The 18,144-nt window shown below is 37.2% G+C and overlaps 1 protein-coding gene across 1 annotated transcript in view; it reads left to right on the top strand.

Annotated features, from left to right (window-relative positions):
- LOC126237438 (general odorant-binding protein 83a-like) overlaps nt 1–18,144 on the top strand; it is a 42,328-nt gene that overhangs the window by 15,113 nt on the left and 9,071 nt on the right. The window contains exons 2-4 of the mRNA XM_049947554.1: nt 388–463; nt 7,891–7,943; nt 15,980–16,015. Of these exons, the coding sequence (XP_049803511.1) occupies nt 388–463; nt 7,891–7,943; nt 15,980–16,015 (165 nt within the window). The remainder of the gene's footprint in view (nt 1–387; nt 464–7,890; nt 7,944–15,979; nt 16,016–18,144) is intronic.

Here is an 18,144-nt window from a genome sequence, read left to right on the forward strand (position 1 = left end):
GAATGGTCTTCAACCGTATGGATCCAAGAACTGCAGCAAAGATGGGAAACAATGCTACCATCAAAGTATAGCTGCCAATGTAACAGTTTTGAAGGGTAAAAACATTGGCATGTAAAAGGGATGAAATTCATACTTCAGAACAAATAAGTCTCATTACATTTCTAGCACATTTCATATGTAATGTAACTGATGATAAATAAATATCCAGTTCTCAATGTGATTTTCCTTTCATTACTGTGTTACATATATGATGCAAGGACATCATCTCATGAACTGTATCAGAATAACGATGATGTTTCGACAATTTTGAAAATAATCCATTATTGAAGTGACTATAAACTATTATTAGCCAAATACATCCTGAAATTAATTTTTTTTCTTGAGTAGGGTCAAGATGATGAGATGAAGGAAATGATGGAGCAGCTTCACCAGTCATGTCTTGGTGAGAGTGGTGCATCAGATGGTACGTTATTACCTGTGCAGTATACTTATAAATTGTTTTGTGTATTTTAAAGGAAAATAAATGTGACTGTATAAAAGAGTCTTGAACCTCTTATCATGTCAATTCAGAGTAAAACCTCAAGCTTTTGAAGATTAAATTCATTGTCTTTGTTAAGATCAACTAACTGTGAAAACTACTGCTGCAGTGGCTTTTTATAGCCCATAGATGACTTATGATTAGTCAGTAATTATGTAATGTCATCGCAGATAGTGTCAATGCCTGTGCTGGTGGTGCCACACTCCAGTCATAGCAGAAAACATTGTGACAAAAACTTTTGGTTCTTCTCTGCATCGAGAGCTTGCCTCCTAGCACAGCTATGATTATATCTTCTGTCACAGTTGAATATCTCCTCACATGTTATTTCTGCTCATTTCATCAAATAGTATTTTATGTTTGTTTGTGAGGCCGTGCTCAGCAAGTGCAGATGTGTCCAGTTCTCGATTTTTGACATGCTGTTGATGTTCTGCACAGAGGTCAGAAATCATCCAGCTGGACTGACCTATGTAATTGCTTCCGCACTCACAAGGTATGTTGTAAATCTCAGGGATCCTGAAGCCGAGACTGTCCTTAACAGGGCATAGTACCTCCTGCATCTTCTTAGGAGGTCAGAAAACAGTTCTTATGCCTTGTCTTCCCAGGACTCTGTCCATTTTTCCTGGATGTAGTGCCACAGAAAGGAAGGAATTCAGTCAGTACCTTATCACGAAAATGTTCAACATTTTCACATTTCCTTTTCTTGGAGAATGCTTACTTCATCTCATGTGACCCATAGCTCATCTTTTGGAACACATACTTTGGATGATTAATTTCAGAATCCAAGTGGTCTTTGTCAGAAACTGTTTTGCTCTGTATGCCAGTGTATTTAAAACTGCTCTTTTCTGGATTAGGTGCCAAGATATAAATCAGTATGCATCAGCTTATGGGACATCCATCAGACTTTTGTTGTACCACAACATCTAAAAATGGCAGCCTTCCCTTTTTCTCTGTCTTGACAGTGAACTATGTGTTTGGGTGCACACTGTTCATATGTTTATGGTAGTGGTCAAGAACTTCTACACCAAGTGGCTGGACCATAAATGTGTCATCAACATAATGATAAAATGAAGAGGAATGAAGGGGAGCCAAATTTAATGCACATTTCTCAAAATTTTCCATTAAAAAGTTGGCCATTGCTAGAGGCTGTGGTGAACCCATAGCCATTCCACCTGTCATTTCATAAAATTTACCACCAGACAGGAAGCAGATGGTCATCAGAACATGTCAGAACAAGTTTATCATTTCAGGAGGAAAGTGCTCTGCCAACATTTTTAATGCGTCCACTTCAGGAACTATTGTAAGTAGTGAGACTGCATCCAACATGGCTAAATATCTCTTGGGCCAATGGACCAACCCTAATCTGTTTAATTTTCTCAATGAACATCTGAGATTTTTAATGTAGTGTTCACAGTCACCAGCCATCAAAATCATCTTAACTTAGTTAAATATTTAATCAACCTGTAGGTAGGAGAACCAATAATGCAAACAAATGGCCTCCTTGGAATACCTTCCTTGTGGACTTTAGGTAAACCATTCAGCCTAGGAGGTCTAAGAGCTCATGCTCTAAGATTTTTGATGATGTCCTGTGGTGGACCAGAATTCTTCAGGAGCTCCACCAGTTTTCTGCTGTATGACAAATTTGGGTTTCATTTCAGGCATTAGTATGTACTATTTTCCAACAGTAGGCCACTTTGTTGTCATATTCAGTGGTATTAAGAACAACTGTGTCATTTCCCTTGTCAACCAGAAGTACCACAAGTTCTTCATCTTTCTGCAATGCATGCAGCCCTCTCTGTCTGCTCTGCTGATGTTAGCACTATTAGTTCTCTTGTCTAAAGTGTGGCCAAATATTTAACTAAGTTGATGATTCCAATAGTTGATCACTGTGTACATCACGTCAAAAACTCTTAGATGTTCATTGAGAAAATTAAATAGGTTAGAGTTGGCCCAAAGAATATCTTGGCGTGGTCTCACTAATAGCAAGTGTTCCTATGGAGGACACATTAAAACTGTTGGCACAGCATTTTTCTCCTGAAAATATAAAGTTATTCCAATATCACATGACCACCATTTACTGCTTGTACAGCATTACATTTTGTGTAATGATAGATGGAAAGGCAATCAGTTTTTCACTGACTCCAACAATGGTCAACTTTTTATGGAACATTTTGAGGTATGTGCATTAAATCTGACCCCCCTTTTCATCCATCTTCATTTTATATGAGGGTTGGAACTTAAATAGTCGCAACTATTTATTCACAACTGATACAAAAGAGTTACATGTTTGCACCTGTTACTGTCCTTCAAAGTACTCACCAGCATTGTGTAGAGCCCATTGCCAGTGATGTGGAAGGTACAGTATACTGTTAGCAGAGCTTGTTCTGTTGATGCTGTGAATGGAACGGTCTACTGCTTGTTGAATCTCTGGAACAGTTCTGAAGCGAATGCCACGAAGTGGTTCCTTCATCTTTGGAATCAAAGTCACAAGGACTTACGTCTGTGGAGCATGGTGAATGGTACAGTACTTCCCAGCCTCATTGACTGAACAGAGCAGCCACAGTTTGCGCTGTATGTGCCAGTGTATTGCCATGTAAAATGATGGGTAGGTTGCACAGGAAGTGTCACTACTTCATTCACAAAGCTGGTTGCAGGTGATGCTTCAAAAATGAACAGTACTACTGTTCATTGATGGTCTGCCATGGAGGAACATAATGCATTAGGATAACACCATCACAGTCATACACAAGAATCACCATAACTTTAGACCACTCCATTCAAACCATCAACAGAACAGGCCTGACTAATGGTTTACTACGCCTTCCTCATTGCTGGCTATGGGTTCTACACAATGCTGGTGTTTACTCTGAAGGACAGTAACAGGTGCAAACATGTACCAGTAACTCTTTTGTATCGGTTGTGAATATATAGTTCCCCACTATTTAAGTTCCAACCCTCATAGTTATGTTGACAACACATTTATGGTCTGGCCCCATGATGTAGAAGCTCTTGAGCACTTCCATAAACTTATGAACAGAATGCACCCAAACATCCAGTTCACTGTGAAGACAGAGAAAGAGAGAAGGCTTCCATTTTTAGATGTTTTGGTATAATGAAATGTGGATTGACATCTTGGCCACTCACTGTAGTGCAAGTCGATGCATACTGATTTATATCTTAGTGCCCAGAGTTTTCACCATTCACTCCAGAAGGGAGCAGTTTTAAATACACTGGTACACGGAGATAAAACAGTTTCTCACAAGAACAACTTGGATTCCAAAATTAATCATCTGAAGTATGGTTTCTGAAAGAATGGCTATGGCTCACACAATATGAAATCAGCATGCTCCAAGAAAAGGAAATATGAAAATGTTGGACATTCATGGGATAACCTGCCAATTGCATTCCTTCCCTTCTGTAGCACTACATCCAGCAAAATTGGCAGAGTCCTCGGAAGATGAGGTATGAGATCTATTTTCTGGTGTCTTAAGAAGATAAAGGAGATGTTATGCCCTTGCAGGATACTCAAATGCTACTATAATTATAAACATGGGAATAACTGACAAAAAAGGACAACTTGGTAAACAAAAACATCTACATACAAATATCACAGTAGACAGAACTTGTACAGTAATCTAAGACTGCTTTACACTAACTATATAGGTACATAAAAACTAAATTGGTGTATAACTTATAGCTAGTTAATCTTGATACGAGACCAACTGAGGCTGGAAGATAATGAAAAGAGAGTACTCAACAGGTGTTGGCCTCTGGATCCCTGGGGTTTGCAAGCAGAGCATCAATGGCATATAAAGATTGAGAACTGGAGAAACTGCAGTTGCTGAGCACAGCCTCACAAACAAATACTGTTTGACAAATCAAAAGTTTTTTCCCAGGTTTCCACATACTGGAAATCTAATTAAAGAGTCTGCAGAAATAAGAATGTGTGAGCAGATCTTCAACCGTGACAGCAGATGTAATCTTAGCAGTGCATGGAAGCAAATTCTCAATGCAGAGCAGAGCCAGAAATATTTGCTGCAATGCATACACTTGGCTGGAGAGGCGACACCACCAACACACATGTTGACACCATCTGCGATGGCATTACATAATTATCAATTAGAAGCTATCCATGGGCTATATAAGGCCACCACAGCAACAGTTTTGACTGTCAGTTGCTCCTGATAAAAATAATAGAGGCAATCATTGAAAGCTCAAGGTCTTACCCTGAACTGACACAGCAAGAAGTCCAAGAATCTTTTATACGACAGTGTTATCATGAAAAACTTTGTTCTCAAGAAATGTGACTGTCTTTCATACTTTCTAAATCTTCTGAAGGGCTGGTACCTATGTTTCAAAATTTTTAATCAACATATTCTCCACAAATTGTTTTAGATTTATATTTACTACAGTAATTTATTTACTCAGGAATGTTTGGGTTAGACATCTATCTCATAGCATGTAGACTTCCTTTTACCTTGATGATGATGATAATATGTCATGGCATGGTACCCATGACACACAAAATGCACTGGGGAGCCATTCAGATCCATGAACATTCACCCATCTCCCCGAAAGTTAAGAAATTGGTTGGAGACAAATACAAAGAGCATACATATGTTTGATGGCACCCAGCTGTGCTCAATGGGACTGATGTCAGGTCATCTCATGGCCCATATAAGCAGGCACATATCTGTGTTCTTCAAATGGTTCTGATACAATTAAGGAACAAGGACATGGGTCATTGTCTTGCTGAAGGTACATAGACTATAGACAAATAGAGCAAGGGAAAATGGCTGTTCGTATGCCTGAAGTCATGTTACAAACTAATTTGGTGATATCATGTACCTTGGCTATTAAGATGACAACCATTACAAGATAACTGAAGAAAATTTTACAAGCCAAGATCACTAAAAATGCATCTTGTCAGGTGACCAGTTTTTACAGAGCTATGTTGTCATCATTGGATCTGCAAGAGACGAACAGAAGTTGATAAGAAAATATTCTACAATCATTACACTACAACTTGATAAACTGTTTTGTTAGACAACCTATGGAATTATAACATACCTGCTTCAAAAATTATACAATATATTGTACATTAGTGTTGAAAGTCACTTCACAGTACATACACATTTCCCACTGCCATGAAGATCACTATACATCAGCACGTCAAATATAAAGGTATTATGTACAAACAGAAACAGAACTATATGGTGCCATTTACAAGTGTTCTTGTTCACCAGCAGCTGGCAACTGACAGAAAAGTGATATAAGCACAATGACCATTATTTACATCCACCAGCTGGCACTGTGGTGGTTGACTGGATTATTGTCTTGCATACAGCATAAAACATAGATACATAATTCCATATAATTGGTAATACATTATTAAGGATCATTTTTATTTACATTGTTATACAATCAAACTCAGAGAAATATAGAAATTTTACACATAATTTTGTGTGTACCTATGATAATTTTATAGGATAAAATATGTGTGATGTATGTTAGGTAACAAGAACTAGACTCACAGTGTGCTGAATATAGATGAGTATTTAAAAAGAAATGCTTCTGGTAGGATGTCAGTGTTCTGGTATACTCTGTGTCCTGTTTATAAGTTACATCTGAATTTCCATAGTTATGTTATGAATTTCTCACCATAATAGGTAGACAATGTATTTTTCTATTTTTTATTCTTAAAAAAACAATTCTATAAGCATAGTATTACAAAAAGATCACTGTTTAAAAAAAAACCTTATATCATTTTAATCATGGAATTACAATATTCGTCTACACCATGTATGTCACCCAATGTCAATGGAGGTATGTTGTTCAACATTCATCATGATCTGTCTCATCAAATGAAATTAAAATGATGTTGACTTGTACTTAGAATTTATATAGTAAATAATATAAATCTAAATGATACATCAAATTCAGAACAATTTTTATCAACAATATCACACTGAAGAAGGTTCTCAGAAACTGTTTAATACATTTTATAAATCTAAAACAATAATCCAGAATTACTCCATTATATTATCAAAATTAATTGGGTTATTATAAGTATTCCTTGACATCCAATGATGTGATTTAAATCAAGAGCAACATACGATTGCTACCTTCATTACATCTTATATACAAAAGAAATCATGTAAAAAGATGGATGTTAATCATATATTTAGAACATCAGCATTTATTGTTTACAACAAATATTTTCCAGTCAATTTTTGTTCATCTTCTTGCAGATCCAATGATGACAGCATGCTTTTTTTAGTGATCTTGGCTTGTGAAGTTTTCTCAGTTAACATACATTACATATCACCCATAAACTGACAATGTGAGGAATATATAACCACTACAAGATCTGACAACATTCCTGTTGCATACCAAGCTGAACTATTTATTTCAGTGTGACCACAAGGGCACTCTCTGTCTAATAAAGCAGCAATCTTGAACTGAATTGCTCATGCTTGAACATCAATGTGTATTTACTATTAATTTCCAGAAAGACGACTTTCTATATTACCATATGCCAGGAAACCAGACAGTAAATTAGATTTATCAATATTTTGCGTGGATCCTTAACTGTGTAGTTCAAAAAAATGGTTCAAATGGCTCTGAGTACTATGGGACTCAACTGCTGAGGTCATTAGTCCCCTAGAACTTAGAACTAGTTAAACCTAACTAACCTAAGGACATCACAAACATCCATGCCCGAGGCAGGATTCGAACCTGCGACCGTAGCGGTCTTGCGGTTCCAGACTGCAGCGCCTTTAACCGCACGGCCACTTCGGCCGGCTGTGTAGTTCATACTCGGTTAAATTTTAACATTGTGGAGTACATACATAACTGTTTTGTTTGTGTAGCCATCTTTCATGGTTACAATAAGTGAGAAATAAATCATAATTTTATTGATTTTCTGCAACAAATATTTACTAACTGAAAAATCATATCGCTACACTGGGCTGCCACATGTAAAAATGAATTTTGACAGATAGTCACTGTTCATGTCAAAACATAAGTCATAGTATGCCTGCTGTGTTACCAGTACTTCCTTTTATATAATGGCCTTGATTGTCATTTCATATTTCAACTGTGTTTCTTATATGTGAGTCTAATGATTTAACTTCGTAATCATCAGTGCTATCACTGATTATCCCCACTGTATATTCCTCAATTCCAAATTTTACTTGAATTGTATATGATCTAAACATTAATGTATTTTCAATCTTCGTGAATTTTGAAACATACTAGTAAGCAAATAGAAAGTTAAAGGGTTATTAATAAATGTTTTTACAGTTATGTCCTACTTATTTATAACAAAGTACTAATTAAAATATTTGTCACAGCTAACATTGATGAAGCTAGGAAGGGGAATTTCATTGAGGATGGCAATTTGAAGGTATGTAATCATACACATATTTTAAATAACTGATTTCTGCTACAAGTCAACAAGACAGTTTTCTCTTTCTGCAGATGAAAAGCACATAGCACATGTACTTGTTTAAAACTCTTCAGGTCTCTGTCAATGAATAGAGCCCAAATAGAAATTGTTTAGTATAAATCTATGACACTGTAAAGATGGTTATAAATACTGAAATATGTCAACAATAACGCTACTTTCGAGGAAATGGTTTATTATTGAGCAAGATTAAATGTGTACTATACTTAACTGTCATGTTCACAAAGTTTGTTTCATATCTACATTTAACATAGGACAGAGGACTGAAATCATCAGTGTTGAAGACTTCAATTTATTCCACTAACTAATACCTTTTCCTTCTTTTGTCTGTGTGTGCTTAATATACTCATTTATATGAATACTAAATTAATCAAATGCTGCACCTTTTGCAACAACTATTCCTTCAGAATAATCATAATTTGGACTGTGAGCTGGTGTGGATGGATGAGAAGTACTACTGAAATTTGATCATCTCTTGTGTATGTTGTACCCCCTCACAGGGCAACATTACATGCTCCATGACATGATGACAGTAGCCTTCACTATTTGCACCATTAAAACACTGCAGCATGATATATCCAGACAATATTCAAACCCACTAAGAGATAGAAATATGGCCAATCTCTGCAGCTGTGTATACATTAACAATGGAAAACTAGCACCAGTTTATTAGTGAGGCAACATTTTGCAAGATAAAAGCCAGAGCATTTTACAAGTGTGTCAGTTTAATTTGCTTCCAATTTCTAGATTCTTATATTTTTGCATCATTTCCCCATTATCTTTCATTGATTCTGTCAAACCTTATGCATGTTATGATAAATTATATATTTTCAAACATGTATGACTACCATCAAATTCGTATTACACACACATCAAAAAAAGTTTTACATCACCCCAGTTCCCAGAACTCCTGAAGATATACATTGACTGTGGATATTGTATCTCAGAGAAAGTCTCTTTGACTGTTCAGAGATTTCGCTAAACCTGCCCAAAGATGTAAACAATCAAGCATGAGCAGCACCTATTAGACGAAGAGGTTCTGACAGCCAATCAGTTCCAGTCATTCCACCAGGAACGAGGTACATGGCTTGTGTTGTCTGTAGTTCAACCATACCTAGATGGTCAATACCGAAGTTCGATTGTGTCCACATTGTTACTTTGTACCAGGAAGGGCTCTCAACAAGGGAAGTGCCCATGTGACACGGAGTTAACCACAGCAATGTTGTTCGGACATGGAGGAGACAGAGCCAAGAACTGTCAATGACATGCCTCGCTCAGGCTGCCCAAGGACTGCTACTGCAGTGGATGACCACTACCTACGGATTATGACTCAGAGGAACCCTGACAGCATTGCCACCATGTTGAATAATGATTTGTGTGCAGCCACAGGACATCTTGTTACGACTCTAACTGTGTGTAATAGGCTGCATGATGTGCAACTCCACTCCCGACGTCCATGGTGAAGTCCATCTTTGCAACTATGACACCATGCAGCTTGGTACAGAAAGGCCGAACAACATGCCGAATGGACCGCTCAGGATTGGCATCATGTTCTCTTCACCGATGAGTGTTGCATATGCCTTCAACCAGACAATGGTCAGAGAAGTGTTTGGAGGCAACCCAGTCAGGCTGAATGCCTTAGACACACTGTCCAGTAAGTGCAGCAAGGTGGAGGTTCTCTGCTGTTTTGGGGTGGCATTATGTGGGGCTGACATATGCCGCTGGTGGTCATGGAAGGCGCAGTAATGACTGCATGATACATGAACGCCATCCTCCAACCGATAGTGCAACCATATCAGCATCATATTGGCGAGGCATTTGTCTTCATGGACGACAATTTGTGCCCTCATTGTGTACATCTTGTGAATGACTCCCTTCAGGATAACAACATCTCTCAACTAGAGTGGCCAGCATGTTCTCCAGACATGAACCCTATCGAACATGCCTGGGATAGATTGAAAAAGGCTGTTTATGGATGATATGACCCACCAACCACTCTGAGGGATCTACGCCGAATCACCATTGAGGAGTGGGACAATCTGGACCATCAGTGCCTTGATGAACTTGTGGATAGTATGCCATGATGAGTGCAGGCATGCATCAATGCAAGAGGATGTGCTACTGGGTATTAGAGGTACCGGTGTGTACAGCAACCTGGACCACCACCTCTGAAGGTCTCGCTGCATGGTGGTACAACATGCAATGTGTGGTTTTCATGAGCAATAAAAAGAGCGGAAACGATGTTTATGTTGATCTCTATTCCAATGTTATGTACAGGTTCCGGAATTCTCAGAACCGAGGTGATGCAAAACTTTTTTTGATGTATATATATTGTCAGTTGCAAGCTACATTTGTTTTTTTCTAAATTTTTGCAGTAGTGTTGCGATGATTTCTGCAGTATTTCCAGCTTTTTATGTACATGGACTAGTTTTATTTCTAAGAATGTGTTCAATAATTCAAGGCTACAATGAAAATATAACCCATATGAAGTCAACTGCTGTGTTGTATTATTGTGTCTGCAAGTATTATAACCTGTCACGTCATGTCTTAGCTAGTTTATCCCTTCAACGCTAGAGTATATGGTCTGTTTATCATATAAAATTCTGCTTTGTATGTATTTCTTATGATGCCTGTTAGGGAGTTTACTTCCATACCCAAACTCATGAACCATTTCAGAGAGTCAGTAAATTTTATGCCTGAATTTTCTCTTGTTATAAAACAAATCAGTTTCTTGGACAGTGTAGCGTCAGATCTACAGAGATCTGTCAATTCTGAAATAAAAAAATAGCAAGGCTCATTTTAAGTTAGGCCTTAGTTCTTAACTGTTTAAAATTATACATTGAACTAGTCAGCATGCAAGAACCACTGTGAATTCTGCTCTTGGATGCGGGAAGAGTTAGTAGCTGTTTGTAAGCAACTGGAAATCACCCAGACAGCTCTTAAATCATTGTAAGTTGCTGCAAGTGGGTGTGCTGGGTGAACTATTGAGATCCATGTAGCAGAGATACTAAAGGTACCTCACATACTGTCTTCTCCCATGAAAACTGTCTCCTCTCCAGGAGGTACAGGACTATCACTGGACTAAGAGAAGTCAGTGAGAACTCACTGTACTACATTTGACCCTCTTACTTACAGGTTTTGGATGCAGTCTCTAAAGAATATTGAAACTGAGCTAGTGTGACACACTGCAGCTGTAGCGAAGACTTCTGTGTTTTGTGTTGGGGGAAGCAAAGGCAAAAGGGTTGGATCTGTTGACTGTTAACAGTTCAGATATGTATTTGAGATGTAGCAAGGTTGAAGAGCTCAATTTGGTACAATTCTATTCCTCAAATAAACATTTTTGCTGTTTTCTATTATATATATAATGCATATTCTATGAGTACCTTAAATTGCTAAATTCTTTTTCATTCTGTGTTTCATTAAACTTTATTATTCACAGGAAAGTTTTCTGATTACTGACAATAAAGGTGTATTTAATTAATATGGAAGCAGTTCATTAAAGGGAATATTTACAATTTTAAAGTTATGAGCCCACTAATAACTTTTTATTTTAAGATTGATATAACTTATTCCATTTCCTAACAAATATTTTACTTTTCCAGAAACTCAAGATTTCAAAAGTTGTTGTTTGTTGTTGTGGTCTTCAGTCCTGAGATTGGTTTGATGCAGCTCTCCATGCTACTCTATCCTGTGCAAGCTTCTTCAACTCCCAGTACTTACTGCAACCTACATCCTTCTGAATCTACTTAGTGTATTCATCTCTTCGTCTCCCACTATGGTTTTTACCCTCCACGCTGCCCTCCAATGCTACATTTGTGATTCCTTGATGCCTCCGAACATGCCCTACCAACCGGTCCCTTCTTCGTGTCAAGTTGTGCCACAAACTCCTCTTCTCCCCAATTCTGTTCAATACCTCCTCATTAGTTATGTGATCTACCCATCTAATCTTCAGCATTCTTCTGTAGCACCACATTTTGAAAGCTTCTATTCTCTTCTTTTCCAAACTATTTATTGTCCCTGTTTCACTTCCATACATGACTACACTCCATACAAATACTTTCAGAAACGACTTCCTGACACTTAAATCTATACTCGATGTTAACAAATTTCTGTTCTTCAGAAACGCTTTCCTTGCCATTGCCAGTCTACTTTTTATATCCTCTCTACTTTGACCATCATCAGTTATTTTGCTCCCCAAATAGCAAAACTCCTTTACTACTTTAAGTGTCTCATTTCCTAATCTAATGTCCTCAGCATCACCCAACTTAATTCGACTACATTCCGTTATCCTCGTTTTGCTTCTTGTTGATGTTCATCGTATATCCTCCTTTCAAGACACTGTCCATTCCGTTCAACTGCTCTTGCAAATCCTTTGCTGCCTCCGACAGAATTACAATATCATCAGCGAACCTCAAAGTTTTTATTTCTTCTCCATGGATTCTAATACCTACTCCGAATTTTTCTTTTGTGTCCTTTACTGCTTGCTCAATATACAGATTGAATAACATCGGGGAGAGGCTACAACCCTGTCTCACTCCCTTCCCAACCACTGCTTCCCTTTCATGCCCCTCGACTCTTATAACTGCCATCTGGTGTCTGTACAAATTGTAAATAGCCTTTCAATCCCTGTATTTTACCCCTGCCACCTTTAGAATTTGAAAGAGAGTATTCCAGTCAACATTGTCAAAAGCTTTCTCTAAGTCTACAAATGCTAGAAACGTAGGTTTGCCTTTCCTTAATCTTTCTTCTAAGATAAGGCGTAAGGTCAGTATTGCCTCACGTGTTCCAACATTTCTACAGAATCCAATCTGATCTTCCCCGAGGTCGGCTTCTACCAGATTTTCCATTCGTCTGTAAAGAATTCGCGTTAGTATTTTGCAGCTGTGACTTATTAAACTGATAGTTCGGTAATTTTCACATCTGTCAACACCTGCTGTCTTTGGGATTGGAATTATTATATTCTTCTTGAAGTCTGCAGGTATTTCACCTGTCTCATACATCTTGCTCACCAGATGGTAGAACTTCGTCATGACTGGCTCTCCCAAGGCCGTGAGTAGTTTTAATGGAATGTTGTCTACTCCCGGGGCCTTGTTTCAACTCAGGTCTTTCAGTGCTCTGTCGAACTCTTCACACAATATCGTATCTCCCATTTCATCTTCATCTATATCCTCTTCCATTTCCATAATATTGTCCTCAAGTACATTGCCCTTGTATAGACCCTCTATATACTCCTTCCACCTTTCTGCTTTCCCTTCTTTGCTTAGCACTGGGTTTCCATCTGAGCTCTTGATATTCATACAAGTGGTTCTCTTTTCTGCAAAGGTCTCTTTAATTTTCCTGTAGGCTGTATCTATCTTACCCCTAGTGAGATAAGCCTCTACATCCTTACATTTGTCCTCTGGCCATACCTGCTTAGCCATTTTGCACTTCCTGTCGATCTCATTTTTGAGACATTTGTATTCCTTTTTGCTTGCTTCATTTACTGCATTTTTATATTTTCTCCTTTCATCAATTAAATTCAATATTTCTTCTGTTACCCGAGGATTTTTACTGCCCTCGTCTTTTTACCTACTTGATCGTCTGCTGCCTTCACTATTTCATCCCTCAGAGCTACCCATTCTTCTTCTACTGTATTTCTTTCCCCCATTCCTGTCAATTGTTCCCTTATGCTCTCCCTCAAACTCTGTACAACCTCTGGTTTAGTCAGTTTATCAAGGTCCCATCTCCTTAAATTCCCACCTTTTTGCAGTTTCTTCAGTTTTAATCTACAGTTCATAACCAATAGATTGTGGTCAGAGTCCACATCTGCCCCTGGAAATGTCTTACAATTTAAAACCTGGTTCCTAAATCTCTGTCTTACCATTATATAATCTATGTGATACATTTTAGTATCTCCAGGGTTCTTCCATGTATTCAACCTTCTTTCATGATTCTTGAACCAAGTGTTAGCTATGATTAATTTATGCTCTGTGCAAAATTTTACCAGGCGGCTTCCTCTTTCATTTCTTACCCCCAATCCATATTCACCTAATATGTTTCCTTCTCTCCGTTTTCCTACTCTCGAATTCCAGTCACCCATGACTATTAAATTTTCATCTCCCTCCACTACCTGAATAATTTCTTTTATGCCAACATACATTTCATCAATTTCTTCATCATCTGCAGAGCTAGTTGGCATATAAACTTGTACTACTGTAGTAAGCATCGGCTTCATGTCCATCTTGGCCACAATAATGAGTTCACCATGCTGTTTGTAGTAGCTTACCTGCACTCCTATTTTGTTATTCATAATTAAACCTACTCCTGCATTACCCCTAGTTGATTTTGTATTTATAAACCTGTATTCACCTGACCAAAAGTCTTGTTCCTCATGCCACCGAACTTCACTAATTCCCACTATATCTAACTTTAAGCTATCCATTTCCCTTTTAAAATTTTCTAGCGTACCTGCCCGATTCAGTGATCTGACATTCCATGCTCCGATCCGTAGAACACCAGTTTTGTTTCCCCTGATAACGATGCCCTCCTGAGCAGTCCCCACCCGAAGATCCGAATGGGGGACTATTTTACCTCCAGAATATTTTACCCAGGAGGACGCATTCATCATTTAACCATACAGTAAAGCTGCATGCCCTCGGGAAAAATTACGGCTGTAGTTTGCCCTTGCTTTCAGCCGTTCGCAGTACCAGCATAGCAAGGCCGTTTTGGTTAGTGTTACAAAGCCAGATAAGTCAGTCATCGAGACTGTTGCCCCTGCAACTACTGAAAAGGCTGCTGCCCCTCTTCAGGAACCACATGTTTGTCTGGGCTCTCAACAGATATCCCTCCGTTGTGGTTGCATTTACGTTACGGCCATCTGTATCGCTGAGGCACGCAAGCAAAAGTTATTTATATTTACAGCTGTAACATTCTGGAATATTCAAATATTAACATGTAATCCTTTCCAAAATCCAGTGTTATAGTTTTTCAGCCCCAATTTTTCTGTTTCCAAAAATGTATACCTTTCATAAAACAACACCTTAGTTTATAAAATATTCAAATTATAGTAATTAACTTCCTAGAAATTTCTTGGTGGGCCACTGCTCATTAAGATGTCATACAATAATACCTACAATTTTGCAAGTTTCTAGTTATGCAGCTTATAGCTAATAAAGACAACTTGACCAACTATTTTTATTTATGTTTTACCTTTTCTGCCTTCTGTGTTAATATCTAAATTGTAATAGCTTAGGCTGTCAATATTTGGTCATTTTTATACTTTTTGCATCCTTACATAGGCATACATAGAAAGCCATAGTCAGTTGGAAGTGAGTATTCAATCAGTTGTAAACAATGTTGATCTATGACATCATTATGCTATTAATCAATCTTTGGTGTGAATTCAGTCAGTAAAAGCTGTTTCATTCAGTGTCATTTGCCTCTTGTGGAATTGTGTGAGACTATTTAGAGTGAATGTAACTTACTAATGTGCATTTGCAAAATCTGTATTAATGCACTGCAAGAAGGCTGATTATTGTTTGCCTAGTATCAATAAATAAGAAGAGAATGAAAATGTGAACTCAGTTGTGTTGCATTCATTTACTTAATAACTGTTTATGATTCAAATAACCATAGAATGAAAATTTGTGTAGTTGAACATTCAGGATATTGAAGAGGCACAAAACTAGGTTGATTACATTATATGGTGAATAATGGTACTCCTGAGGGTTGTTTTTTCTACACTCCATACACAGGTGGAGGGAGGGAAAACGTTCTAAATCATGGTAGAATGCAAATACACTGTGCCATGTTCATCACAGTGGTATAGATGTACACAGCTTGTTTTTATTTGTTTTGAAATCTGTGTCAGTTAAATCATATCTCTGCATTAAACAGGAAAGCTGAAAAATGAAATTTTTTAGTTTTCTGAACAGTAGATGTCTAAGACCATTTGTTTTTGTACAGTAAATTTATTAAAAATGTACATTTTGTTCCAGTGCTACATGAAGTGCATATTCGTCCAAATGACGTGTGTAAGTAAAAATAAAATTCAAAAATTCTTTTTATATTATGAACATTTTTCAAATACTTACATATATTATTCTAAAAACAGTGGGTTACTTTAGTGATTAATGATCAGTCTCATGGAACAATTTCCTTAATAGTAATGATGACATCAGCAGTAGCCAGAAGAAGTGATGACTTTCATAGAGGTCTAGTAAAAGCATTTTCTGTCTCTTCCAGTATGATATCTTAGTTGAAAATGCATAAATGGGCAAACTGCAACTAATCCAAATATCATACATTTCAGTCTAAAATCTTTTGAAGTGTTAGATCATGGCATCATGTGAAACGTCTTCTCAGTCTTAAATTGTGCCTATCAGTTATAATTTTTTAATTATATGCTTGTGCCTAGGTAAGTACGAAGTATTAGGCCTACTTTTTAATATATACCTAAAGGAGGTAGTATTGGTCAAATCTAGAAGAAAAGTTTCATAACGATAGGTCTGGAAATGTAATCCTGATGAGATATGGGCCATTTCACTTGTGACAAGTAATATCTAGTATTTGGTGGTACAGACATCCTACTGTTGCAGTTCATTGCAAAAAGTAAATTATTACAGTCCGCAAATCCTCAAGCAATCATGGAGGTGAGGTGTGTCATCAGGATTGCTTCAGTTTGAATGTATGGACAGGAATTGTCGGTGACTGACTAGTAGGGCAATACACTTTACCAAACACATTAACAAGTGCTGTGTATTACTGGTTTCTATGCATTGGATTATCAGCACTATTGGTGAATTTACCCATGCAGGAAGACTACAACTGTTGCTTATGCACTAAGGGGTACCACCTCATTTTCTCTGGATAATGCAAAAGTACCTCACCACAAACTTTCACCCATTGAATTTCTGGCTAAAGAAACATATAAAAGTATTGGTATATGCCTAAGCCACTGACTCTGTGCAGCTGTTACAGGAGAGTTTGACAAACGAATGTGGCACAATTTGAATGGAGATAAGTGCATTTGAAAGAGTGTTTTATTCACTGTGATGAATGGCTGAAGATTTTGTCAGGACATATAGTAACCACACACAGCATTCCATATCATATCTACTTCTACTTAACACACAGATTGGAATGAGAGGACAGATTGGTCCATGTCTCAACAGGTGTACCTGCAAATATCATTTTTGGAACTTTTCTTCTAGTTTTGATCAGTACTACCTTCTTCTGTAGGAATACTTGACATCTATTTTTGAACATCCTGTATACAGTAATAAGGACAATTAATCACTCACCAGCAAATGACTTGTTGGTGATACATAGTCAAACTTTGAGATCAAATAACATAACTAACTTTCAAATTTCCACTCCTTCTTCAACTTTCAGTACAATAATTAAACACACACACACACACACACACACACACACACACACACACACACACACACACACACACACACACACAGAAAGAAAGAATACTCTTTCAGTTGTGATAACTCTAATTAAGTGGTTGCTGATTTAATTTCTGTGTTTTGTTTCCACACTAGGATATCCACTATAACAATATTTGTTCTTAGTTTCATATTAATGTTTAATTTTTTATAGATGTGTATTTACTTAATTGATATGTAAGATTTGTGGACAATAAATCTGATATACCATAACTGAAAAGCTCTGTCAGTAGCTGACGTTGTTATAAAGTTATATGACGTGTAATAATGTGCTATAACCAAGTCTCAGTATTTATAGATGTAAAAAATATTTCTTTGAAAAATAAAATTGTAATCAAGTAAACATTAATCTACTAATACCAGATAAACACCAGCTATAAAACAAAATAGAGGAGGAAATAAGTTTCTCTCCAAGTAGCAGTTTCTTACTGGTTTACTCAGTTATATTTAACTAGCATAAGTGTGAAAAGCATTGAGCAGTATAGTCATAGTTTATTGTTAATATGGTACTGTATATAGATTAAGTTTCTGTCATGTCTTTGTTTTTTATTAATGTATACACTGATTCATTCCACATTCCTAAAGGTTCTCCTCCTTGATGGAATCTGAGGAAGACAGTGGGTGAATGATTTAACTGTCCTCTACAACACACTACAAACTGTAACTTTGCTTTTACCATAATACAATATTTTCATGATACTTAC

This window comes from Schistocerca nitens, chromosome 2 (assembly GCF_023898315.1).
Source record: "Schistocerca nitens isolate TAMUIC-IGC-003100 chromosome 2, iqSchNite1.1, whole genome shotgun sequence".
NCBI lineage: Eukaryota > Metazoa > Arthropoda > Insecta > Orthoptera > Acrididae > Schistocerca > Schistocerca nitens.